Genomic DNA, 25,266 nt, shown 5'->3' with positions numbered 1-25,266 from the left:
TGTCAGCGACAAGCAGGCCACACCAAGTGACTCCTTAGTTCAGTTCCCTGTGTATTTACCTGCTCTGTGTACTCAAGCTTGTTAACCTTAAAATTAAAAGTTATTTTACCAGCAAAAACAGGCTTATTTGGAAACAGCAGAGAATTGCAATCTGGGACACGTGAGCTACAGGAGAGCTGCGGGCAAGTCTGGAGAACCAAGGAGAGGGGCGCCCTTCTGCAGAGGAAGGGTCCAAGGTGGGAGGGGCAGTTTCCCAGCAAAAAGTCCGCTGGAGGAAACGGGGTCCCACGCGTTGCGGCTGCTATTGGCTGAGCTGTGACCGCCTCTCATTGGTGGGCCTCCTGCTGGGTGGTGAGGCGTCAGATCCCTGTGGTGTCCGTCTCGTCCGACGGCGTCTGAGGTTTGCGAGGAGTGGTGGGCACGAGAGCTGCTCCTGCAGGCCTCCCGACCCCGGTGAGGTTCCCCTTAACCAGTTTTCACAGGTTCAAGGGCAGCACGTTCCCTCTATTGAACAACTACAAGAGTAACCACCCCACATTGTCAGGCTGAGGACCTGGTCCCAAGTTTGTGTTTATTTATTCCCGTGAATTCAAACGGGAAAGTCTTTGTTTGCACTGCCCTGCTGTTCCTCCAAAGGTTTTCTTCTTTGCATCTCTCCCCCTGCCCACAAGCCCAGCCCTGAGGTGGAAGGACCCACGCTCACGCCTCAGACGCAGCCGTGGGGGCCTCCGCCCCGCGGGCACCCCAGAGGCTACACCTTTACCTCTTCGAAAAAAGTTATTGAGACTCTCCCACAATGGAGATAAAACAGTTTCTCCCTTGTAATTAGCAACGACAACACTGGGATAAACTGACAAATAATTGGAAAATCTCAACTCCCTGACCCACGGCGGAAGTGAACACAAATGTGTCTTCTGTTTTCTCAGAGAGTGTCAAATGTTTTATGCCTTCCTGCACTGCAGGCAGCGTGTCAGTGACACAGCGGGGACCTGGGAGCCAGGCCCACCTGGGCCCAGACCGAACCTCCACCTCTTCTAGACATGTGGTCTTGGGAGGCTTACTTGAGTCTCTGAGGCTGTTTCTTCATCTGCATATGGCAATAATAATGATGATGATTTATAATTATTTTATCATGATTGTATCATAGTAATATAATATTACTACTACTACAAATGTCCACTCATGGTTGTGGTGAAGGTAAACACCATTAGCTCAGTCTCTGGCATTTTAGGATTCTAAATGTTAACCACAAGCGCGCCACCGTCACCACCACTGCCATCTCTCGCTGGGCCCTGAGATCCTTAGGGGGCGAGATCCCCGTCTCAGTCGTGTCCCCGCCCTTCTGGGCCCTGTGGTGATGCAGCGAAGGTCAGGACCTTCCTGCTGAAGGTGGACAGCAGGCAGACGGGCAGCGTCTCCTCAGGCAGCCCTAGGTGGGAGGGCCGGGCCCTGGGGTTCCCAGTGGCTTGTCTGCACCCCTCCCCGTGCTTGAGAGCCTCAGCCCCAGAGGGCACCAGGGACAGGTGGGCCACAGGGCGGCTGCGGGAACTGGCCGGGATTCCCCAGGCGGGCCTCACGGCATCAGGCTGCACACCCGGAGCACTGGGACGGGGCGGCCCTTACACAGCTTCTGCCCAGGGCTCCATGGCCCCCTTCCCCCGCCCCCAGATGCCCCTGTCGTTCCCTGTGCTCAGCCCTCTCCCTGAAATCCCACCCCAAACACTCATGCTCCTTTCCGTTCCTGGGCTCTGCCCATGGTGTGCGTGGCCTCCCACAGGGCTGTTCGAGCTTTTATCTCTGCCTTTTCCATAGCGATCAAAGCTGAGTCTGTCGCCACGAGCCACAGGGCCTGGGGCTGCCTTGTCACGGATCTCGTGCACCGGCCGTAACTCACTCATTCGTCCAGCAAGGGTGGTCACCTGTGCCGGGTGAGGACTGTCCTTGCAGCCGGGGTGGCTGGAAGGGGTGCTTGGTGAGCAACGGCACACTTCAGTGGGGAGTCAGTGAGAGGTGGGTGTAGCTAAGTCTGCCCAGTGTCTTCTGAACGGGATGCACCAGGGCCTGCCTTGAGCTGGTGTGAACACATAGGCAGCACCCATCAGGTGTGAAAGGAAAAGACTTACCATGGGGCGTGGTGCTCGGCGCCCTGAGCTATTGTCTGGGGACAAGAGCGGTGGTTGCTTTGCACAGGTGTTAGTTACCGGGGCCGCTGTAACCAGGCCTACAGCCTGGGTGGCTTAATAAATTAATAAATTGAATAAATTTACTGTCTCCCAGTCTGGAGGCTGCGAGTCAAGATCGAGGTGTTGGCAGGGTGAGCCCCTTTCTGAGGCCGTGAGGGAGCATCTGGTCCAGGTCTCTCCCCGGCTTCTGGGGCTTCGCTGGCCATCTGTGGGGCTCCTTGGCTTGTGGAAACATCACCCCGATCTCTGCCTCCACCTTCACACGGGCTTTCCTGTGTGTGACCTGGGGGCCAGATTTCCCTTTTCTGTAAGGACATAGTCCTCGTGAGCTGGGGGCCACCCTGCTCCACTGTGACCTCATCTTAGCCTGATTGCACCTGCCCACACCCAGTTTCCAGACCAGCCACATTCCCAGGGAAGGGGAAGGACTTCAGCATCTTTGGGGGACACACTCAGCCTGTAGTGGCGCCCCGTCTTCCTGATCCTTGCGGCAGCCCTGCCAGCTCTGCAGCCCCCTGACTCCATCACAGAGACAAGGCCATGGGGTTGGTAGCTCAGCCTGGGACCATAAGGTCAGCGTGGGCAGCCGGGCTGCAGACCCGAGGCTTTCTGACCTGAGCTGCCGCTCCTCGAGGTCTCTCGGGGGCCCTCTGGGGCAGGACATTTATTCATTTTGCAGGGCTGGGTGCTCATGACAAAGGCAGCCTCCCTGGCCCACCCATGGAGTGGCAGCAGACACATCTCTGTGGTCACCTGCGGTGCCGCCCGGGTCCCCTGGGCAGTGATTTCCAGCCTTGGCCCACCCAGCACACACCTGCTGGCGGGTCTCACCTGCCGGGTCCAGCGTGGGAGCTCCGGCCTGCCGCGGGTGCAGATATCTAAGGGAACTGGAGTCTGTGTTTTGGAACCAGGGGCCTACAACAATCCCCCAAACAGGAATCGTGAGTCATCTGCAGCCCCATGGGGTCGCGTGATAGAGCTTGTCCATATTTCCAGTGTCCACCTTCTCATTCAGCCGAGGATGGGCCAGGGGTGCAGCTGAAGTCACTGGCATGTCGCTGAGGCGAATAGCCAGCCCCGCCCAGCCTCGTAGCCCGTTGTGGAGCTCTGAGCGTTACCCCGAGTTCGGCCTTTGACATTGGAGAGGGTCGGACAGAGCGCTCATGACCCCGGGTCAGGTGTCCTGGGCGGTGGGATTCTGGGCTGCCTGCTGAAACAGCCTCATTGTCAGCACTACTGGGTGAGGAGGAGCCTACCCGAGACCCGTGGCTCAGAAAGGGGACCTCTAATCCTTGGGTGCTCGGAACCCCCTGCAGAGAGCTGGATCCAGCCTCATCTTCAGTCAGACCTCGTTCTTTCTGAACGCTTTTACAGCGATACGGCAAATTCCTGAGCCCCTGCTGGTGGCTATATGGAATGCTGATGGCAGTATTGAATTTTAATTCAATAAAAATGAGATGTCACAGTTAGAAGGGGAGTTGGCCTGGCCCTTGTTTGTCCCGGCTTGCCGGTGAGTCTCCGAGAAGGGCGCTGGGAGTGCGGCCAAGCTGCGCCATTTGGTTCTTGGCGGCAATGTTCTGTTTCGGAACAGTATTCTTGATTGCGTTGCAGGCACTGTCTACACCATGCAGCTTTTAAAAAATGAGCTCTCATGGCATCTGATACGATTTCTCAGTCAAAGCACTCTTCATCAGTGCCTGCCTTTGTGGTCCGGGAGGGTGGTGTCCGTCCTTTGGAAGCTGTTGGGTTTGGGGCCAGAGTGGGCGGCGCACAGGCGCTGGGCCATGGGCTTTCCCAATGGGGAGGTTGGGGGCTGAGGTGCCTGCTGTGTCTGGGACGCGAAAGAGCAGTGGATGTCATATTTAAGTCATGCTACGGTTTGCTCGAGTCATGGTCCTCAAAGTGTGTTCCCCAGACCAAGTGGAACAGCGTCACCTTGAAACTTGTGAGAAATGCAGATTCTGGGGCCTGAACTTGTTGGTGGAGGAGAGGGCCAGGTTTTAAGGAGTACTGAAGGCGGAGAAGCTCCATACACGTGAGGGAACCTCTCCGGCAATAGGCGGTATCGATTACGGGAAATGCACGCCACGGCCAGGGGAGAGTTGGGTCACTAGTTAGTGTCCAGGCCACAGACCAGCCACTCAACCTTAACTTCTCACCTTTTGTATTCACAAAAGTCATCCCTCCCAGTGACTCAGGTCTTACGTTTCATGCGGAAGAGCCAGGGGCCTGCAGCTCAGACACTGTTAGGATGCAGGGGTGACAGCATGGCCTCTGCCCCGTGCTGCGCCCTCCCCACCCCGGCCTTCTGCACCTAATCAGATGGCTTTCCTTCCCCACAGAAATGCATCCGGTTTAACCCAGATGCCACCGTGTGGATTGCGAAGCAGCGGATTCTGTGCTCGCTGAACCAGAGCCTGAGGGACGCCCTGAACTACGGGCTGTTCCAGCCGGCCAGCGGTGGGCGCGACGGCAAGTTCCTGGACGAGGAGCGGCTGCTGCGGGAGTACCCGCAGCCTGCGGGCAAGGGCGTGCCCTCCTTGGAGGTACGCACTGCACCCGGGCTGGGGCTGCTCCTTCTCCAAACTCCAGATTATGTTGGACTGGGGGGTGAGCCCCAGATTTAAGAGTCAGTTTGGGGTCTTGAGGGTGCACCTAATTTTGTGAATTACAGATGGTTGTGTGATTTTAATCAATTTGTTTCTGACGGTAGAGCGGAGGAGTGTGTTAGGGCAGAGTCTTGATAGGAGCGAACCACGGCTCTCTGTCAGGCTCAGGAGCAGGCCTGTGAGTCGTGGGGTGCAGACCTACAGTCGGGTGCCTCCCTGAGTCAGCCTTCCTGCCGCTGGGCATATGGTGGGCCAGGGGCCATCCGGCTGCGATCAGCTTCCTCTCTGCCTCTTGCAGGAATGACCCCGGGAGTGACTAAGCTTTGAACTGCTATAGCCAACCTTCTGTCGGGCCTGCCTTGTGAACGGGCTGATGCGCATGCACGTCAGACAGCCTAGCACGTTCCCACAGGAAGTGAGCCTGGTCCTGCCTCTCTGACGCCCGGCAGGCTGCTCCTGAGTGTGTGTACAGCAGTTCCACATGAAGTGTCAGGACAGGCACACAAGCAGCTGGAAATGTCATTTCTACCTTGTACAAACGGCGATGTGTCGCTACCTGATGGTATTCATTCCAGCGAGGTCTCGTGGCAGGAGGCTGAGTGTGGAATTGTACTGGCGTTGGAGCCACTGACGTGGGTCCCGCAATATTCTCAGCAGTTGGAGGGCACTCTGAAGCCAGGTGGCATGGACAAACCTCATCTGCCCATGTCTAGGTCCGGTAGTGACTTGGAGGCTGTGGTTATAGGTCCCCATTTAGGTGGAACGTGTCCGGCCAGGGGAACATGGGAGCCACATGGCAGCTGTGTGGTTCACTGGTCCGGCCTCAGTTGGCTCATCTGTAAAATGGGTATCCATTGAAAAATCTCTTGCTGGGAGCCTAAGTACCAGTCCCTTTCTAGGCATGTCTCACATGCATGAGTCAAAGTTCTGTCTAATGGCGCTTACACTCCAGTGGGACAGTAAATAACCAGTTCATTTTAGGGGCTGGTAATTTCTATAGCAGCAGTGAAATGGGGCAGGAGACCAGAAGTCCTGGGAACAGCCCATCCTTACTCCTGAGAGCCGAACAAGGGCAGGCATGGGAAAGGACAGGGCTGGGCTGTAGCGTTCAGAGCAGTGGGTGGGCGTGTCCTCCTCCCCATGTCCTATCCAGGGACTCACGGGAGCTGAGGGAGCTGAGATGCCCCTGTGCCCATCGCCCCTCGTGGATATGTGGGCTGCAGTGTCAGACACCCTTGGTCTCATTCTTGGTAGCTGTGTGACCTTGAGTGCACCACCTAGCCTCTCTGGGCCCAAATGACCAGCTTGGAAATTGGGGAAACATTAGTACCACCTTCTTGGGTGGCTGTGAGGTTCAAACGAGATACTTCACAGAGCAGGACTCAGCGTAAGGCCTGGGGGTCAGCAAACACCCCGAGTCGGTGCTGTCATCTGCCTCTTTGGCAAGAGAGAGCTGTTTGTACTTACATTCATCCCCTTGGGCCACCGTCCTGCCAGGCAACCCACCGTGCGGAGCTGGGAAGGGCCTGGTGGGGGACACTTAGGGGAAGGCAAGGATCTGAGCTCCTTGCCTTGGATAATTTGAGTAAAGTGTGGCTGACTTCTTAGGAAACTCTGACAAACTAGCAGGAAGGGAGTTTGTAGTTCTGGGCCGCATTCCTCTGGGGCAGGGGCGGTGAATGCGTGTGGCTCTGCAGAGTCTGTCCTCAGTATGTCCCTCCTGCCTGGACATGTTCTCAGTCCTGGGGTACTTTTTTTATGACCAGTAAAAGTGCCCACTGACCTGAATTCCTGCAGACTTGTCAAGTTAGTGACAAGTCACACCGTCTGTTACCCCCCTGCTGTCCCCCTCTGGCTTCTGAAGTCTCAGAGGTGTTGTGAGAAGGCCAGGAGAGTTTCATCTTGGTCCTGGGGTGCAGGGCACGTGGAACGAACTGCCCTGGTGGGCTCTGGGGTCGGGGCGGAGGCCCTGGAGCAGGCCTGGATCTCCACCTGCCAGTTCGGTTCGGGAAGGCGGACCTGCAGTTTGAGATCAGCACTCGTCAGCCAGAAACTGTGCACAGCTGGAGCCAGGAGTAGAACTCTGATTTCACAACGAGTTTATTTTGGCACTTAAAAAAAAAAGTCACCTTTTGGTCTGTGTGACAAAGCAATCTGGCCGGTTTGCAGCTCTCTTTGCAGCAATGGGGAAGGAGGATAAGGCTGCGGCTTTGGGAACTTTATATGGGATTAGACGCTCGGTTTCGGGATTAGTTCTCCCACTGCCCTGCACCTCCGTTTCACAAAGGGTGTTTTCACTCGTGGGCTTGTTTAAATTCCTCGGGGTATGATGCAGTCAGGCGAGTGGGGGAGGAGGGGTGAAGCAGCACTCGTCCAGCCCCGGCACTGGGCCCGGGAGCTTGCATCCAGTCCCTGGGCCACCCTGGGAGTTCTGTGCTGTTATCTCCCTGCCGCAGATAAGGAGACAGGGTCTGAGATGGGGAAAACGGCCAGCGCGGAAACCTCAGCTCAGGATCCTCATGACTGTCGGCATCCCTCCCAAGCCTTGTGTAGTGTCTCCAGCAGTTTGTTGCAAAGGGTCCGGGCCCTGGTGGGGGGAGGCACCAGAGAAGGGTGCTAGGGTGGTGCAGCAGACACACTGGGGCATTCTCGGGCACAGCTGCTGCATGGGGGCAGGATGCACTCGGTTCCTACTGTGTTTTCCAGCTCAGGAGACACTGCCGTCTGGGTACGAAGCCCCAGGCAGAGGCTGCAGGTGTAAGAGGAGACGGCTTCCCGGGGCTGGGGCTTGTACACATGGACTAGGCCACAGAGTCCCGCCGCTTGAAGCCGTGCCCTGGTGTATTGGCAGTGCCGCACTAACGGTGGTCAGACCGTGGTCACTAATAATGCGGAGGACAGCTGCGCACTGCAGACGGCTGCTCCTCTACCCCAGGACCTTGACCCTTCCATCCCTTTGAGTCGCTCTTGTCAGGGCTTTTTTAGCCAGATCGCTGCAGAATTCCTCTTCGATGTTGTGGGCTCTGCGGCTCAAATACCAGTAGTTTATTTTAAACACCCGGAGGGTTTGCTCTGGAGCCCCACCTGCGGTGAGATAGCCAAATGTTGGTTTGCCCCTTGAACAGCCATGTGCTATATTAACCCTTCTTTTTCCTGTTTCTGCATCTGTGCCAGTTTCGATACAAGAAGCGGGTGTATAAACAATCCAGTCTGGACGAGAAACAGTTGGCCAAGCTGCACACAAAGGTAAGTGGGCTGGGCTGTCACTCACGCTCTGGGCGTCCTTTGATTTTGCGTTATCTTTGGGGGTCGGGAGCTCTTTGGGCAGAGGGCTCCTTCTCCTGGGAGTTGGTGCTGGGGCACCTGCTGCATTCCTGTCACGAGAGGCAGGGCAGGATGTGCAGGTAGCCTGGGTTTGCGGGGCTGCCCAGGGGGCGGTGGGGTTGCTCCGTGAAGCCCCGGGGGAGGAGGCCTCAGGCAGGGGAGCAGACCCCACTGGGTGGTCCAGAAGACCTCCTCCAAGGCAGGGCCCTCCTGTTACCACCATCACCTCATCCTGGGTAATGAAAACACATTAGACGACAACTTGTAAATGAAAAACTATCCTTGTGGAACCTGCCGTATGCGCTCCTTTTTCTGGTGTTCCTGGGAGGAGGGGTAACTCTTGACTCTGAGCCGTCGCTGCTGAAATACAAGACAGTGTGGGGGTGGTTTTCCTCTGCCGCCCCTCAAGTACAGAGCCGATTAAGAGCTGTGTACATAAACCACACAGAGGGAAGACACGCAGGCGGGCAGCCGGGCCTTGAGCCTGGTAGGGCAGAGTGCCCTGGGCTGCGTTCCGCAGAGCGCTCAGCCCCTGGCTGCGCACACAGCAGGCACTCCTGCCCAGGGTCTCTGTGCAGCCAGGCCAGTATGCCGTGGGTGCACCTGCTCTTTCTCAGCATACTGTGGGTGTCCGGGGGGAGCTGGGGCCCAAGTGTGTGGTGGGGACCTCCCTTAATGCCAGGGGGACGCTCTCCCCAGCCATCCTGAGGGCACAGCTGAAGCCAGGGTTGGGACGCTGCCTGGACGCCTTCCCTCAGCCTGATGCTGCCCAGGGCAGCTCACCGAGCTCTGAGCTCACAGAGGGCGCTCTCAGCCAGCAGGGCCCCCTTGATTTTGTTTCATCCCCCGTTTGTATCAGGATGGATGCCTGGATTTCTGTTGTGCTCCTGGGATGCACATTTTTTTTGCATTTATTGTTACTCATTTTTGTGCTCAGAGTGTCTGGGTGCAGCTGGTGGCTGCCCTTTGCTGGGCTCCGCTCTCCGGCATGTCCCACCGCCCTTTGAGTGCTGACAAGGTTCTGACACAAGACGCTGGGGCCCCTCCTGCACTGTCCGTGTCCAGCCCTCGAATCTGCCTGGATGGAGGTGTTCAGACCCCACGATCTGGGCACTTCTGTTTTTTTTTATTACCTCTGATGTGTAGTTAAAAATGTGTGTGTGAATTTAAAAAAAATGTCAATTACTAAATAGAAATGAAAGTGTTAAGTGAAACTAAGTGTATCTTGTGTCTTTGTGCATTTGCTAATTCTTAGCCCCAGAATGTCTGGAAGGCACTTGGATGGAGATCCGGCCTCCAGAGGGCTGAAGGCTTCAGCCTGGAAGCCGCCGTTGCCCCCTGCCCTGTGTGTTTGGGGAGAGGTGTGGAGTAGGGATGGAGAGTGAGGGAGTGGCCAGTTAGATTCATCAGGTGGAGGCGTCGGATCCCGGGACGGCGATCAGAGAGCCCAGGCTGTCCGCTTGATGGACAGGAAATCATACATCTTCTTACAGATGAACCTGGTCAGAGCTGGGGAAGTGTCCCCGCACCGAGGTCGACTCTCTGATCCTTTTCGTCTCATGGGAGCGCATGTCTCCCCTTCAGCTGGAGTCACCTGGTGGCCGGTGCCCCGTTCCTGCCCACGTGGGCGTGGGGTTAACCAAAGAGTGGATTAACCTGAGTGAGCGGCTGCCCTGTTTGACCTCCACCGCTGCTGCCCCCTAGAGGTTAGAAAACATCAGTACCAGTCCTTGGACATCACTGGCCAGACTGTCGGGGGTGGATTCTGGAACTAGTTTTTCAGCGCAGTTCCACGTGGCCTCCTTCGAAACAGGGATGTCCATGGCCTTCAGCAAGGACGGTGGGCAGTGAGCGGTTTCTGAGATCCACCCAGGACAGGGTGACTGCGCCCACTGCGTGTGGGCTCTGCTCGCCCTGGGCCTCCAGGTGCTTGGTGAGCCGTGGGGCGGACAGAGGCCCCGTGGAGGCTCGGCTCCCTCTCGGTGGAGGAGGCCGGTCTGCGCTCTGTGAGGCCCCTTCTTGCGGCTGCCAGATGTTTCTCTTGAAGACATTTCTGTTTCATCATTTTTTTGCAGACCAATCTGAAGAAATGCATGGATCACATACAGCACTGCTCAGTGGAGAAGATCGTCAAGATGCTGGAGCGAGGCCTGGACCCGAACTTCCACGACCTGGAGACGGGAGGTAGGGCCCGGGCATGGGGCACGCTGCGCAAGTGCGGGTTAGTTGGAGAAAGCGGTTCTCTTAAGTCACACGCATGTGCAGCACTGACTCCTTACCTGGTCTTTAGAAGCACTTTCTCGCTCCCCTGGGAGCTCTGGGTGAAAAAGGGTGGAGCCAGTGTGCCCCCGGGTGCCCCCCACGGCCAGCGTGTATCAAGTAAATAAATGAACAATGAACGGGATGAAGGAAGGGACGGCCGCGCGCGGGGCTCTGTGCCCGCCTCGGAGACACGAGACGCGCTGTGTTCGTGCGCCCTCTGCTGGAAGCTGACTTCCGCCTGCGTGTGGGCCTCTAGTCGTTTGTGGGACAAAATGACACGGTTCTGTCTCAGCACTTCTGACATTTGGGGCTGGACATTTCTTTTTTTTTAATTCCACGATTCTGCACAAGCATTAACTTTTACTTAATCTTACCTTTTCCCTTTTTCCCCTCAGTTTTATTGAGATATGACGGATGACATTGCATTAGTTTCAGATTCACGAATCGACTTGATACAGTATCTTGTTGTAAATGATCTGATCATCACAGTAAGCGTAGGTGCCACCCACCACCACGCTCAGTTACAAACCTTATTTTCTTGTAATGAGAACTTTAATGATCTATGGGTTTTTATTGGCTTTCAAATATGCAACACGGTGTTGTTAACTATCGTCGGCATGTTGTACATGACTTCCCTAGGACTCATCTATCTTATGGTAACCAGAAATTTATACCTTTTGGCCTCTGTGCCCCCTATCCTGCCTCTGGCAACTACCACCCCATTTCTGTGCACTAGGCAGGAGGCTGAGCGCATCGGGGAATGTGCTGGAGTGGCTGAACACGAGTGGGGAGCCAGCCCAGGTGGGGGCTCTGTGAGTTAGGGAAGCGGGGTCTGTGTGCGGAATGGCAAGCTGGGCTCTCGCTGGAGGCTCAGGCAGTCCCAGTCGGGTGGTGTGGCGCAGAGACCCCGGGGGTCCCCTGCCGGTGGGGACATCCAGCAGGGAAGGAGCAGCGTGGTGCCTGCAGGGGCCCTGACGTTGCAAGGTCAGGGAGTGGTGGGTGGTGATGGGCTCTGCCGCGTGTCTGGGCAGAGCGGACAGCTGCAGGGGTGCTCTTCTGGAAGCAGGTGGGACAGGTGCGGGGTAGGTGGGGCAGGTGGAAGCAGCGGGTGGAGGATGTTCAGCTGAGCTGAGGGGGAGCAAAGGGTTCGGGTGCCGGGGGTGGGCAGGCAGTGAGCCCGCATGGCTGTGCCTCTGGTACCACGCTGAGCTGCTCTTTTTCTGTCTTGTCACCCAGACTGGCTCCCTGCCCACAAGGGCGGGTCCCCTCTGCTCGTCCTGTGATGTAGCTCCCAGTACTTAAGCTCTACCTGTGAATGGACCGGTGGACTCCCGGGCATGTCCTTGAGCCCTCAGCCAGGCCTGGGTGTTGTGGGTCCCTGACCTGGATTCTCTCCTTGGGCCCTGGGCCTGGCCCACTCCGTGGCTGTTTCCGGATGGTTCCCGGGGCCCAGGCCCACCTGTCTCGCCTGCCCGGGCCGGCTGTAGGGGGAGGTTGGCGTGTTCCCTGCGGGCTGCGCTTCTTGTTCTAGTTGGCTCCTTCCCTCCCCGACCAGTGCCTCTGCCGCTTCCTCCCCAGATCCGGTGTCTTCTGGATTCTATGGGTTTGAAATGCCTGTTATTCCAGGGCAAAACCCTAACTTTTTTTCTAAATACCTAGCATAGACCTCGAATATTTCAGAATAGAGGTCCACAGCCATTTCTCTTGGCCATGCCTGGAGTTAAACATTATCAGACAAACATTAGCAGAGAAGAATCAGAACCCCGGTGGCCCCGCGGATCCACACAAAGCAGCCCCGACAAAGAGTCCAGCGCGGGGCAGGCGGCCCAGCACTACAGCGGAGGCTGAGGCCAGCGGGCCCGGGAGAGAGGGCGCCTGCCGCCCGGGCATGGGGGCTCTGCGGGCCTTTGCCCACGTCACTGCATTGTGCTTTAGTTGGGGCTTTTTGGGGTTTTTGGCCTGGACAGGTGAATTAGAAATTATTTATTTTCAATTTGAACGTTTAAAACAATTATTGAACAGTTCTCATGGTGGTTGTTGCCAAATGGCAGTTTTCTACATCACACTGCTTCTCCTCACAGTTTATGTTCCTCTATAAGGCAAAGCTTTCCCTTTATGGCACCCCCCTGCCCCCCAGTTTTTGGAATTAGTAAACTCTTTTAGTTAGAGCAGTTTCAGGTTTATAGAAAATTGAGCAGAAAAACAGGAAGCTCCTAAACCTCCCCCCACCCTGCTACCAGTTTCCTCCTTAAAAGGAATTCTTGAGCCAATTATTACTAACTAGAGTCCACAGCTCCCCCAGGCTCACTCTGGGTGGCGTCACTCTGTGGGTCTGGACAGATGCTCATGTCCTGTGCTCCCCATGTAGTCCTGTCACTGCCCTACAAACCCTCCGTGTGCCGCTGCCCATCCCCTCCCCCAGCCCCTGGCCACCACAGTCCATCACTGTCTCCACAGCTTTGCCTTTTCCAGAATGTCCTGGGGTTGGGATCACACAGTGTGTGGCCCTTCCAGGCCGGCTCCGTCTGCTTTGTCCTGTGACCAACGGTCCCTCCAGGAGACCAATGGTGTCTCCTGGCCCCAATGGTGCGTTTCTCTTTAGTGCCAAATAATACCCATCGTGGGGCTGGCCCACAGTCCGTCCGTCACCCGTGAAGGACACCTTGGTTGCTTCCAGGTTCGGATAAATCTGCTGTAAACATCCAGGCATGGACTAAGTGATCAAACATGGTGGGGTTTTTTTCTCTTTTAAGGCAAAACTAGAATGTTGACAGCAGGACAGAAGAGAAGGGATGCGTCCAGACAGGTCTGACCAGAGGCCAGTGCAGCCCCAGGTCCACTGCCAGCCACACGGTCTCACACTCACTTGACCCAGCTCCCAGCTTGGGAATTTTCCCTCATGTCCACAGACTGGGAGAGAAGAAGCCGCACTGATAGGGGCTGGGGGCGCGGGGACCGAGGGCGATGCCTGAAAGGAGGAAGCCCACACGGGGCCGAGGTTCTGCCGACAAGCCAGCTGTGGGTGATTCCCGGACAGTGGCCGGGTGCAGAGTGAGTGTGAGGGAGAATACCACGTCAGCACAGGCTCTGTGAGAGGCCCGCGCAGGCGCCGTCCTGAGGAAGGCACCCGTTTGCACCCGCCTGTGTCCGAGGTAGCGTGTCTGGGGCCACATCACACTCCCGCCTCAGACAAGCACGCTGAGACCCCGGCGACACATATGAAACCACAGTCCGTATGGGATGATGACCCTGAGAGGTGAGCCCTGCCAGGTTGCAGCCCTGGGAGCTGGCCTTGGGGACCCTGGGGAGACCACATTTCACCCCACGTGTCCGAGGCTACCTGTGCGAAGCGTGGTTGAATGAACCCCGCTGAACCCATTTCTTCATCTCCTCAGCCCGATGACAGTACCTCCCGAGAGGGAGCGTCGGAGTGCCAGAGGGGCAGCGTGTATGGCGGGTTTCAGGTGTGGAGTGCCATCCATGGTAGGGCCTCCGGAAAGTTCTGCCATCCAGCACCACAGGGGCACAAGAGGTGTTCTCCCCTTGTATTGGGCCCAGAGGGCAAACAGAGGCCAGGCTCTGGGACACCGCCTCCAGGCAGCAGGCAGTGGACTGACTTGTCCTGATTCCCCAGGAGAGCCTGACTGTGGCACTGGAAGTCCCACATCCAGAAAGCCCCTGGTCCCAGGTGAGCTGGCACGATCCGTCAGCCTAGAAGTGGCCAGGGCACTGGGTAACTACAGCTGCAGTTACATGAGGCCTGTTGGGGCCCAGCGACGTGTCAAGGGCATGAGGAGCCTCCGGTCTCTCAGTCCTCACACATTTCACGAAGCAGCCCCCTTTGTGGGGCGGGCGTCCGTGGAGGAGCTGGTGGCCCTGAGAGCGGAGGGTGGTCGCCAGGGCACCGGCGAGGCAGGAGGCAGGGCCTGCGGGCTGGCTGGCTCTTGGATCCCAGGGTCCGTGCTCCCCCCACCTACCCAGATGGACAGGAGTTGGGGCCGTGGGTGGGCTCTCTCCGCGCATATGCCCATCTGAGCGGGCACTGGCTTGGGCAGAGTCCAGGACTAGAGGGCCTGTGGCCACTGAGCAAGCGTAGCTCCTGATCCCGATGGACTCTCAGCTGCAGCACCGGGTGGTCGAGGTGGGATGGGGGCTCACGTCCCCTTTTATTACACCTGCTGTGCTGTCATCCTCAATGGCTCTGATAGTGTAGCACTTTTCGTGTGTTTTAGTGGCTCTGCACCAAGTTTGGTGACTTCTTCAAAGCGACCCCTCATGGAGCAGGATCCGACTGAAAAGCGGACACCTTTACCTGCCGTGCAGAGAGTTGAAAGCAGCCGGCTTACAAGTGCAGGAAACATGATGCTCAGACCTGACCGTGTCCCTGCACCGCATGGTTCTCAGGCGCTGCTGGGCTGCGTGCAGGGACCCGAGTGGAGGAAAAAAGCCCTTCCAGATTGAGGGATGCGCCGAAGAGAATTAAATCCCAGTGGAATGACCTGCCAGTTAAAAGCAGCCTCTGTGATTGCACCCGACTGTCTGGTACCTGTTATAATGGAAATTTATTTAGTCACACTCAAAGCAGTGTAGAGAAATAAAGGCTCGTCCACCAGGGCCTCGGGGCTGGTCCCTGCTTTGGTTGAACGCTGTGAGATGACACGAATGGTGTTTTGAGCCCCAGAAAGGAAACCTGAGTGGAAATTAGTACACTGTGTTTATTTCACACTGTGTTCTCGAACTTGGAGGTGACCCTGTCACCACAAGGCAGGGGTATTTGTGAAGCTGGAAATGTCTTTCAAACCGTGAAATGTCTTGAGGGATAAAATACAGAAATTTTCATTGAGTGGATTTCACAGAAGATGTGTCTGGACCCCGTTTGTGAGATGCAATTACTAAATTAGTTTCCAGGGCAGCAGCAGAAACTCCTCAGCTTGTCACCGGTGCTGTTGGTCATCTGTGCCGCGATGGGTCAGGTTCTGCCACATGTCACTGCAGCCCAGCTCCAGGGAGTGCCTTCCCTGCCCCCACGTGGCACAGTTAGAAGGTTTTGTGGCCACTCCAGGTCCCTGGGCACCGAGCAGGGCTTCCACTGCGCTCTGGCTATGAGAAGAATAGGGCTTGTTTTGTGCATGAGGACGGATGGTCCGTATCTGGTGCCTCGTGGTAGATTCCTAATGAATCCCGTGAGACATTCTACAGAAACGGTAGCAGCAGGGAATGGGTGGTGATTTGAGGGGATGTGGTTCTGGGACCCTGTACACATTGGTCTGCGGAGGGTCAGGGCCACATGAGTTACCCAGTGTGAAGAGGTCACCTTGAAGACTGCAGGGTCTACACCTCCCTGCCCCTATGTCTCGCTGCCTTAGGCTTGTTGGGCACAGTCCCTGGCACAAAGAGACTTGCTTGTGCACGAGGGCTCCAGTGGGACATCCGGTCGCAGAATTCTTCACCCATGTGCCCACCACGTGTCAGGAAGGATTCCTGGGACATGGGGTAGGACAAGGTGCCGCATGTTCAGGAAGAGAGGAGCCACGGTGTGAGGGGTGTGGATGCGGGGACAGGGGCTGGAGTGAGCCTCTGGGACGCCCGCCAGAGCGGGCCAAGGGAGAGGCCAGTCTGGGACCTCCTCACAGTGACCCGTGTCATGCGCACAGCTCTGGGCGAAGGGTCTGTGTCTCCCTGGCAGCCGCGTGGTGATAGCCAGACACAACATTTCCACGTTAACCATAACCTGTAGTGTGAGCCCTGAGCCTGTTTTTTTGATACATTAAAAAAAACAAAAATAGCAGTTTTCAATCTGCAGAATTATTATCAAGATCGTAACAAATGCCCCCATACCCCACACCCACTTCCCCATCACTACCATCTTAACACGAGTAGGGAACAGTTTTATAATTAACAAACTGGTATTAATATTAATAAAGCCCATCCTCACTTCTGATTTCATTAGTAGTTACTTAAAGTCCTTCGGTTCCAGGATCCCTGGTGACAAGTGTCATGTCTCCGGAGGCCCCTCTGGGCTGTGACGGTTTCTGGGGCCTCCCTGCTTTGCTGGCCATGGCAGTGGTGAGGGGAACCCCTCTGGGGGGTTTCTGATGTTTAGTCACACAGTTAGCCTGGTGTGTGTGCCCGGGAGGACGACACAGGAGCCTGCTCCTCCTGTCGCACCAGAGTCCCACTGCCTACACAGCCTCTCCCTGTGACGTCAGCCATGCTCACCTGGTGCAGGTATGCTCGCCAGGTGTCCAACTCTACAGTTTATTCTCTTTTCCCCTTTAGGGGCTGTCCTCTTTGGAGGGAAGGCACTAAGCCCAGTCCACGCTTGCAGTGGGGAGTTCTGCTCCACCTCCTTGGGGGCAGTGCGTCTGCGTACAGATTTGTCCCTTCGTCCTCATCATTCACTTATTTGTTCAATCAGCTGTTTGTATCAGTATGAACACACGGACATTCAGTTTATAGTTTGGGTTATAACCCAATCCCACCTGTATTTTGTTGCTCAAATTGTCCCACCTTTGGCCACTGGGCGCTCTTCTGCCAGCTCCTGTGTCTCTTTGACACGCTCCTATCCAGGTGGGTTATTATTACCACTTTTGGGCCACTCTCTTAGGTTCTGGCACTAGAAGGTGCTCCAGGCCCATCTTGTCTAAAATTAGCCATTCTATCCAGGAGCCCTGGTTTCTTTCGATGGAGAATGGTCTTAGAAACCAATATCTGGGTGACGGGTGTGCTCGGTGCTGTGGGATGTCCTTGCTCTGGGCCCTGTCAGCTGACAGAGCAACAGATATAAGTGTGTGTGCTAACCCGTGAATATATACACACCTATAAGTATTTTTAAATGTAACCATCCATATCTATATTAAGCTCAACATGAGTTCACCCTGACATCTCCACCTCTGATCTATTGCCACGTTGATCATTCTAGTCTCCTCCCTTGTTTACCCATAATCTCTCTCACTGGCTACCACATTCTGTGTTCCTTTATTTAATTGTTCTGTTCTAGTATCCATGTTTAGTGGCTACCTGCACTCCACAGTGGAATGCAACTTGATCAACTAGAGAACAGGACATAGTTTATTTCAGAATGGCTTCTTTCATTTAGTAATATGCATTTATGGTTTAGCTGTATCTTTTCATGGCTTAACAGCACTTTTCTTTTTATCATTAAATAAGAATCCATGGTATGGATGTCCTAGTTTTGTTTATCTGTCCTCCGTTGAAGGGTATGTTGGTTGCTTCTGGTTTGGGGTTTATTATGAATAAAGCTGCTGCAAATATTTGTGTGTAGGGTGTGATGTGGACATAAGTTTTCAAAAGAGTTGGGTGAATACCAAATAATTCACTGTTGGGTCACATGGTAAACCATTTTTCCTTTTTGTAAGAAACTGCCCGACTGCACCACTTTGCATCCCCACTGACAGTGGCAGAGCCTCTGTGTTGCTCCATGTCTTTGTCAGAAGTTTGTGTTGTCGGTGTTTTCGATTTTATCCATTCTCATAGTGCACGGTGGGATCTCATTTTGATGCTTGAGTTTTTGCTTGCTCGAAATGTCCTATACTTTCCAAACTCCTGGTCAAGGAGGTCCCATTTGTCTGCTTTAAACCACTTTAGTACCTGTGTGGAGGTGTGTGTTTTATTGTCCAAGGCTTTAGGTGTGAGAGAATCATGGGCCACAGACCAATTCTTGGACGCTGTCTTCCTTGATTTTGCTACTGGAAAGACTAAAAACACAACCCCTTCCCTGTGCCTTCCCCCCGAATTTGGTTGAAACAGGCCCATAGTCCATCCCCCACACGGTCCTTGTCAGTGGAAGCAGCACCCTCCAGGATGCCTGTGTGGGAGCGAGAACCAGACCAACTGCTTGACCTAGAAGCGATCGCGGGGTGCCCACTGCCTTCCCGGGCCCCTGTGAATGGCGTGGTTCTATCGGGAACAAAGCTCCCCCTGGCACTCTTGAAATTCTGCCTGTGTGCTTCCAGCGAGGCCAGATGCCATGATGCTCTGTGAAACCAGCCAAACCGCCTTTGGTAACAGATTTTTACCTGGAATCTGAGGCCCCAGTTCTTTTTCACCAAAATCTTTCACGTTGCGTTCGTCCTGTTGGTTCCCCAGTGGCAGATTTCCCTACAGAAAAGTCACCTGTGCCAATTTCCTCGTATCAGTTTCTGATCACCGATCAGCACGGCCAGTGCCCGTTTGGGGCGGCTTCCTCTTCAGCCCACCTGAGTTCACGGAAGTCAGAGGTGGGGAGCACGTGAGGAGAGGGGTGATGGCTCCATTTGGAGCAAACGGTGGGAAACACCAGGGATGCCAACCCCCCACTTGTGGGCTAGTGTGAGAAGCAGGTTCCAGAATGCTCAGCAGCACAGTTTGGGGAAGACCCGCCATCGCCCTCTGTACTTGCTCGATGGCATTGAAGGCCCACGGGTCTTTTGGACGAGCCTCGGGTGCTCGCCTGGGAACTCTGCACGGGCAACTGTCCTCTTCGAGGGCCGTGACTGTGCGTCTTATTCTCATTCGTGGCCGGGATGGGGATTAACCAAATATTCTAGTGGATAGTGAGTCCTTATTTTAACTTCTGGAGTTAGATTTCGTAGGATCGGATCCTGTGATTGTGAACAGATAGCCCAGGCTGTCTGTTTCATGGACAGGAAATCATCATTTTACACACAGACGAACCCGGGCCAAGCTGTGGAAGTCCTGGGAATCTTGTTAATGTCGATTCTGATGCTGTAAATCTGGGGTGGGACCATTGCTGGCATTTCTAACCAGTTCTCACGTCATGCCCGTGCTGCCACTCCGTGGAGCTCGTTGCAGTTAGCACGTGTTTAGAGCAATGGTTCTCAAGTCCTGCTGCAGATTAAAAACTGTAGGGGATCTTTCCCAAACCTAATACTTGGGTCATACTCCACACTGGGGAAGTTAGGAACTGGGGGTGGGGCCTGGTGATGTCACTTTGCAGTCAAGTTTGTGAAGCCACATTCTCTAGGGAAGCGTGCCCCTTGGTCCACCAGGGCCACTGGGAAGCCTGTTACAGGTACAGATTCTCAGCCACTCCAGTCCTGTTGAATCATTTCTGGGAATGGAGCCAATATCCTTCACAGTCATCATCTCTTTGGGTGATTCTTAATGCCAGCGTCTGAGAACCACTGACCTTGGTAATGAGGAAGGACTCCCTGAGTCCCACATTGCCTCTTGCTGGTCCTGGGTAGCTCTGAGGTGTGATTGAGGTCACCAGATTTGTCACAGAAATGTGGACATCACACCGTGGGATGGCAGGTAGGCTCCTTGCTATGGAGGCTGTGATGTTTGGTGACATGTCACATTTCTGTGACACGGAGATAAGGGCAGAAGGGCAAGGAGTGTAACCCCACCTCTCTTAAGTTTGCTTGTTGGAAACATCTCGGGTCTCCTACTGCAAGGAGACCATTTTGTGGACTTCTAGAATATTCGGGCTGGAGGCCACGTCTCCTATAGAGGTTTGGCAACCACAGTCACAAATGTCTTTATTTCTGAAACTCCCAGTCAGGAAGGATTCTTGGGTCATTGTCCACAGTTTCACATTTTGATGGCAAATTGTCAGTCTGACTTAAAGGGATGTATCCTGTTTTAGAGACGCACATTTGCATAAAGTGGATTGTTTTAGGAAGTAAGATCATGCACATGTGAGCACAGGCTGAGCCCTGATTCCGCTGTGATGTTCTCCCTTCTCAGAGTCTTCTGGGGATCCATTTGCGGTGAGCTGGTGCAGTGGGTCATACCTGCACTGTGGATCGGGAGGGTTTGGGGACCTTCAGGAACCTGCCGTGTGTATGAAATGGCCCTGGATATATAAGGGCTGGTAGTTCCCATTTGTACGTAAGACACACCAGCATTAGCAGGCTGTCTGGTTCTCGCCACCATCTGTTTACCCAGTGGCACATATGCTCCCAGCACCACCCACCAGGGCGTGGCTCAGCCCAAGGGGGCTATAGTTTGGAGCTGGAGGTGGTGATCCCAGCCTCCTGGTTTTTCCATTTGCCCGCCATCTCTTCCTGAGAGTGGTTCTTATTATAATGCGTATTTGCATTATAAGGTGTCGTTGAGATAGTCAGCTATGAAACTAGTGTGGAATGAACTGTTAACCTTAAAAATAAAACTGTCAGTTATTTTGTCAGCAAAAAGGGGTTTATTTGGAAACATCAGAGAATTGCAGCTTGGGACATAAGCTACAGCCCAGCCACCGGCAAGTCCGGAGAGCAAAGCACAGGACGCTGTTTTACAGACGGAGGGGGTTGGGGACTCTAATAAGCAGGAAGCCCATTGGAGGAAACTGGGGGTGTCATGGCTTCTCATTGGCTGAGTCGTGACACTCTTTCATTGGCTGGACTGTTGCTGGGGTAGGTGGAAACTTTTTCCCGCTGGGAGTAAAGTAGCCAAAATAAGAGTTTCAGGGTGTCCCTTCCTAGGGGGGCGTCTGCAGTTGGCCTGGAGCGTAGGTGTGGTGCCCCCCCCCCCCCCTGCAGGCCTCCTGGCACGCTGTCAGTGAGGTTTCCCTTCACTTATTTTCACAAAACTTAAAATCTCCTTTGGACCACCTAGCTTCTGCATTGGCGGTGTGCGGACGGCCAGATAGGGAAAAAGCGTCCTAATTGGAAGGTTGGCCCGGCCCCGACGGGCGCTGCTCCTCAAGGGGCACTGACATTGAGCGTGAGGAGGCCCGCTTCCTTCGCTGTAAGAGGTTTGCTTGGAAGCTTGCTGCTGATGGCCCCCGAGGCCTTGACCTTTCACTCCCCTGAAGGAGCACCTTCACCCACCCCCTGGTCCTTTCACTCCAGGGACCCAAGGTCTTGCCAGTGCCTCTGGGTACCTGTGGCCGGGCACTGCTGGGGACGAGGCACGGACGGCCCGACATCCCGTCCCCTCCTCCCAGCTGGGCAGGGGTCTCTCCCAAGTCCGTGACATGTGGAGCTCCAGCTGTGCCCCAAGCCAGTTGTGAGGCCCAAACCCTCTGTGTGTGTCCTGCCTTCCTTGCTTCGTTGCTGTTTTTTGTGCAGAAAACATCCCTGTTGTCACCACAGCCCATTATTATCCCATAAATCTCCTATTAAAAAAAAACTCCCTGCATGAGAAGGTCCCTAGAGAAGGTGCACAGCAGAGATGTTGGGGTGCATCCGTGAGCTGTTTGTGACTGGGGAGGATGGGAGGTGTAGCCTTCCCATCAGGAGAGAACGTACAAACCGCACATCACGCACGTGCACTGGCATCTGCAAACCGCATACTGGTTACAAGGAGTCGGGTGAGCTGTGCCCTGTGCCTCGGAGACTCACAGTGCAGAGTGGGTCCTGCAGCGAGTTTGACCAGCCCCGAGAACTTACGGATAAATAAGCATAGGAACTAAAAATAGATAGGGTGGGAGCAGTTGATCTAAATTCATGATGAAGTGGCCTTTTCTGGGGAGAGAATGTGACTGAGATGGGTGGTCAGAAGGGAATTCAGCACCGGGTAAGCTGCCCCAGTTCTTTTATTGTCAGGATGTGAAGCCGGAGCGGCCCACTACCAACTCACTGGGTTTCTGGGTCACGGGAACCTGCATGTAGCCGTATCACTTACTGCAGTTTTCTGTAATGTAAAAGCCTCCCAAATTAACCACATCAGAATAATGCACCTTGCTCAACAGGGTGAAGGTGGGTGCACGAGGGAGATTCCTGGAAGGAAAGGTGTCTCCTCAGCGGCAGCCAGCCAACTGGTCAGGGCCATGTGCACAGGACAGGGGCACCCTTCATAACCCCCGTCCCATCGGCAGCCCCGTATCCCGGTTCCTGGCATCTACCACGACATGCATAAATGCCGTGAACCTGAGCTGAAGAAAGGTGGGCATCTGCCTTCCAAATCTTTCAACTCAGCACTCACCAGTCTCTCCTCCCATAAGGGGGCATCTGGGAGGCCCTGCAGGCTTCTGTGTACTGAGGGTGAAGGCAGCACGCGGTTTCTTAGACCTGTAGCGCATAAAGGGATAATGCGAAACCCTGCCTCTGTCCTCATATTGTGCCTTGCACATGACCCCGAGCCATGCTTTGTGGACTGCAGGGTTCACAGGTGGGAGTGGGCCGTGCTTGCTCTGAGGGTCTGTTCAAACACACGGTCGGACGTTTGGACTTGACCGAGTGAGCCGTGGGCTGGGCCGCTGTGCCCAAGCGCTCTTTCTAAAGGGCGTGTGTTTGGGTCCCTTAGAAGCTCCCCTGACCTTGGCCGCTCAGCTGGACGACCCTGTGGAGGTGATCAAAGCTCTCAGGAATGGCGGGGCCCACCTGGACTTCCGCGCCAGAGACGGGATGACAGCCCTGCACAGAGCCGCCCGAGCCAGGAACCAGGTGGCCCTGCAGGTGCGCTCTGGAGCCCGCCGCACGCAGGGGGGTCCCCTTCCCGATTGGCCCCCGAGCCCACCCCCAGCTTTCCCCATCCAGCAGCCCCCAGAGGTGCCCCACATTGGGTTCCGACTTGGAGGTGTGGCCTGCCCGCCCACCCTCTTCTTCGTGGAATTTAGCGTTTGCATGGAACAGCGTCTGCCACTGTCAGAGGGCCTGCGCTTTTGTCCAGGAAGGTCCGTGCTGGAACCTTCAAGCCCAGTCTGGGAGCATGGAGCCGACGTTGCTGCCGCCCCCGGGGTGTTTGGGAGCCGATGCAGGGGGTGGGTTCCGCTCCTCAGCTCCCTCCCACGCGGTCCTGAGCACCTTGCTCCCTGGCACTGTGTGTGCAGAGCGTCCGGGCGGCAGGGCCGCTGCCCCACGCCCACTCTGCTGGAACCTGGCAGGGAGGAGGAGGCGGTGGCCCACTCTGGGGGCCAACCCCAGGATGGTGCATCTCTCTGAAGTCGTGGTTTCCACAGCTTCCTGTCAGCGGCTCCTTGTCGGCTGGCTTCCTCACAAATCCCATGTTCCTGACCCACCCTGACCAGTTTCACCACCCTCAGGGTGCACCTGAGACCATTCTATGCTGCATTTTTAGGTTACATGATACACTTTTTCTTTTTTGGCAAATACTGCCTTCACCTTACTGTCCTCCACTGGCATGGAGGGGTTAGCAGGCCACGGGCAGCTGCCACATGCCGCGGGCCCCCATCTGCAGTGTCTCCCCCACCTCCCCACGCACAGGCACACCCTGCGTACCCGGGCACCATGTGCTCTTTCAGGGCCAGAAACTTGATTGTTGTAAGGTGGGGCCTCCTGATTCTGGGAGGGCCCAGAGAAACCCCGGGAACCAAGGGCCTGGTCAGCCTTGGCTGGGAGGCGAATGACCCCCACCCATGCTGCTTTCTTGATGGATAGACCCTGCAAAAGGGGTCGTGACCAGTCACCACAGTGTTTGGTGTTTTTCCTAGACCCTGTTGGAGCTTGGAGCATCTCCGGATTATAAAGACAGTTACGGCCTCACACCCTTATACCACACTGCAATCGTGGGGGGCGACCCCTACTGCTGTGAGCTCCTCCTCCACGAGCATGCCTCTGTGTGCTGCAAAGATGAGAATGGCTGGCACGAGATCCACCAGGTACGTGCATCTTTTTCTCCGCCCTGTTCTCTGCGATAGGCCACCCTCTATCCTTTCATGCCCTAGACAGGGCAGGGCAGACCCAGCCTCCCTCGAAGTACACATTTCTGACTTCCCTGGAGTGATTGGAAGATTAGGCAAGCCTGCTGCATTTCTGCACCGTAACAGTCCCCTGGAGTTGTTGGGTGAATGTCCCCCTTTGCAGGAGCCATGAGCCTTCCAGGTGCCCACCATCCTGGGTACCCCAGTAGTCACCAGCTGCTTTGTGAGCATGGGTGACCCATTGCGATACCTGATTTCCAGGCACAGCCTCCTCTCAGATCCCGTCAGGCAGCAGGGGGCTCAAGGGGTATTAGCTGCAGTCTTGGTGAGAAACAATCCCCCTGGTGGCTCAGGTGAAAGTCTTTAACGAACCAAGGGTGAGGAGAGGGAACTGTGTTCCTGGACCCTGGGAGCCCCGGGGCTGGCCTCTGGGGAGGAGGGAGTCCAGCAGGAGCTGTGTCCTGAGGATACGCAGGAAGAACCACCCCGGCCTCTGCCTTCTCCTGCCCTCCTATTGGCTGAGCCTTGCCAGAGCCAGCCAGCCAGGGAGCCCAGTGGGTGGGCGTCGAGGTCAGGGTCTCTGGGTGGAGGAAGATGGAAGTGGGCCCTGGAGACCTGTGAGCACAGGGGTGGTTTGGGGGGCAGGAACAGGAGGATGCTCTGAGCCACTCTCTTCATCAGCAAAGACTTGCCTTGCTTCTCAGGTTACGTGTCCATTTCCCTCATCCAGCACTGCCTTGCATGCCTGCCCCATCTGGGTGGGTCTGGGCCCAGTGGTGCTGAGGTGTGGCAGGTGGGCCATGGGGCACAGACAGGCCCACGCCTTGGCCTTTCTCGTGCTTGGTCAGCTCTGGTTCATCAGTACCTGCGGCCTGTAGAGGCACCCAGCTCTCTCCTGTGGGGTGAGCAGGGGCTCTGCGAAGCTGCTGAGGGCAGCCCCGGCCCACACCAGGGGCCCCTCGGGGTGAGTGGTGATGGCTGCCCTCTGGTCTCAGTCCTCCCAGCTGCTGCCACCACGTCCTGGCACATGCGGAGCATTGGACTGTGGAGCCCTGAACTCCCGGGGTCCTGTGTCCTGCGTTCTGCTCACCCACCGGGGTCGTCAGCCACCCTTTGGTCTCTTGCCTTTTCACACAAGTCTGGGGAAGCCACTCCCCTGCTCTGGGCTCTCCTTGTCCAGTGACAGAGGCAAGTCCCTGTCTCCTGGCCTTGCTGCCTGTATCTGCTGTGACCTTTGAGGTGGTGGCCGTGCAGGGTGCTTGGCAAAGAATGGGAGACAGTGCTGTCCTCCTGACTTACAGCCTCCCCGTCAAGAGTGCAA

General features: G+C 55.6%; 1 protein-coding gene across 5 annotated transcripts in view; it reads left to right on the top strand.

The window, feature by feature from the left end:
• SHANK2 (SH3 and multiple ankyrin repeat domains 2) overlaps window positions 1-25,266 on the top strand; it is a 471,338-nt gene that overhangs the window by 86,522 nt on the left and 359,550 nt on the right. For all 5 annotated transcript variants that reach the window (XM_073217285.1, XM_073217283.1, XM_073217284.1 and 2 more), the window contains 5 exons: window positions 4,526-4,729; window positions 7,967-8,038; window positions 10,192-10,300; window positions 22,589-22,740; window positions 23,736-23,903. In XM_073217285.1, coding sequence (XP_073073386.1) covers window positions 4,526-4,729; window positions 7,967-8,038; window positions 10,192-10,300; window positions 22,589-22,740; window positions 23,736-23,903 — 705 coding nt within the window. The remainder of the gene's footprint in view (window positions 1-4,525; window positions 4,730-7,966; window positions 8,039-10,191; window positions 10,301-22,588; window positions 22,741-23,735; window positions 23,904-25,266) is intronic.

The sequence above is a fragment of the Manis javanica genome, chromosome 11 (genome assembly GCF_040802235.1).
Source record: "Manis javanica isolate MJ-LG chromosome 11, MJ_LKY, whole genome shotgun sequence".
Lineage (NCBI taxonomy): Eukaryota > Metazoa > Chordata > Mammalia > Pholidota > Manidae > Manis > Manis javanica.
The sequence above is the reverse complement of the archived record's forward strand: the minus strand, read 5'-3'. Positions and strand labels throughout refer to the sequence as shown.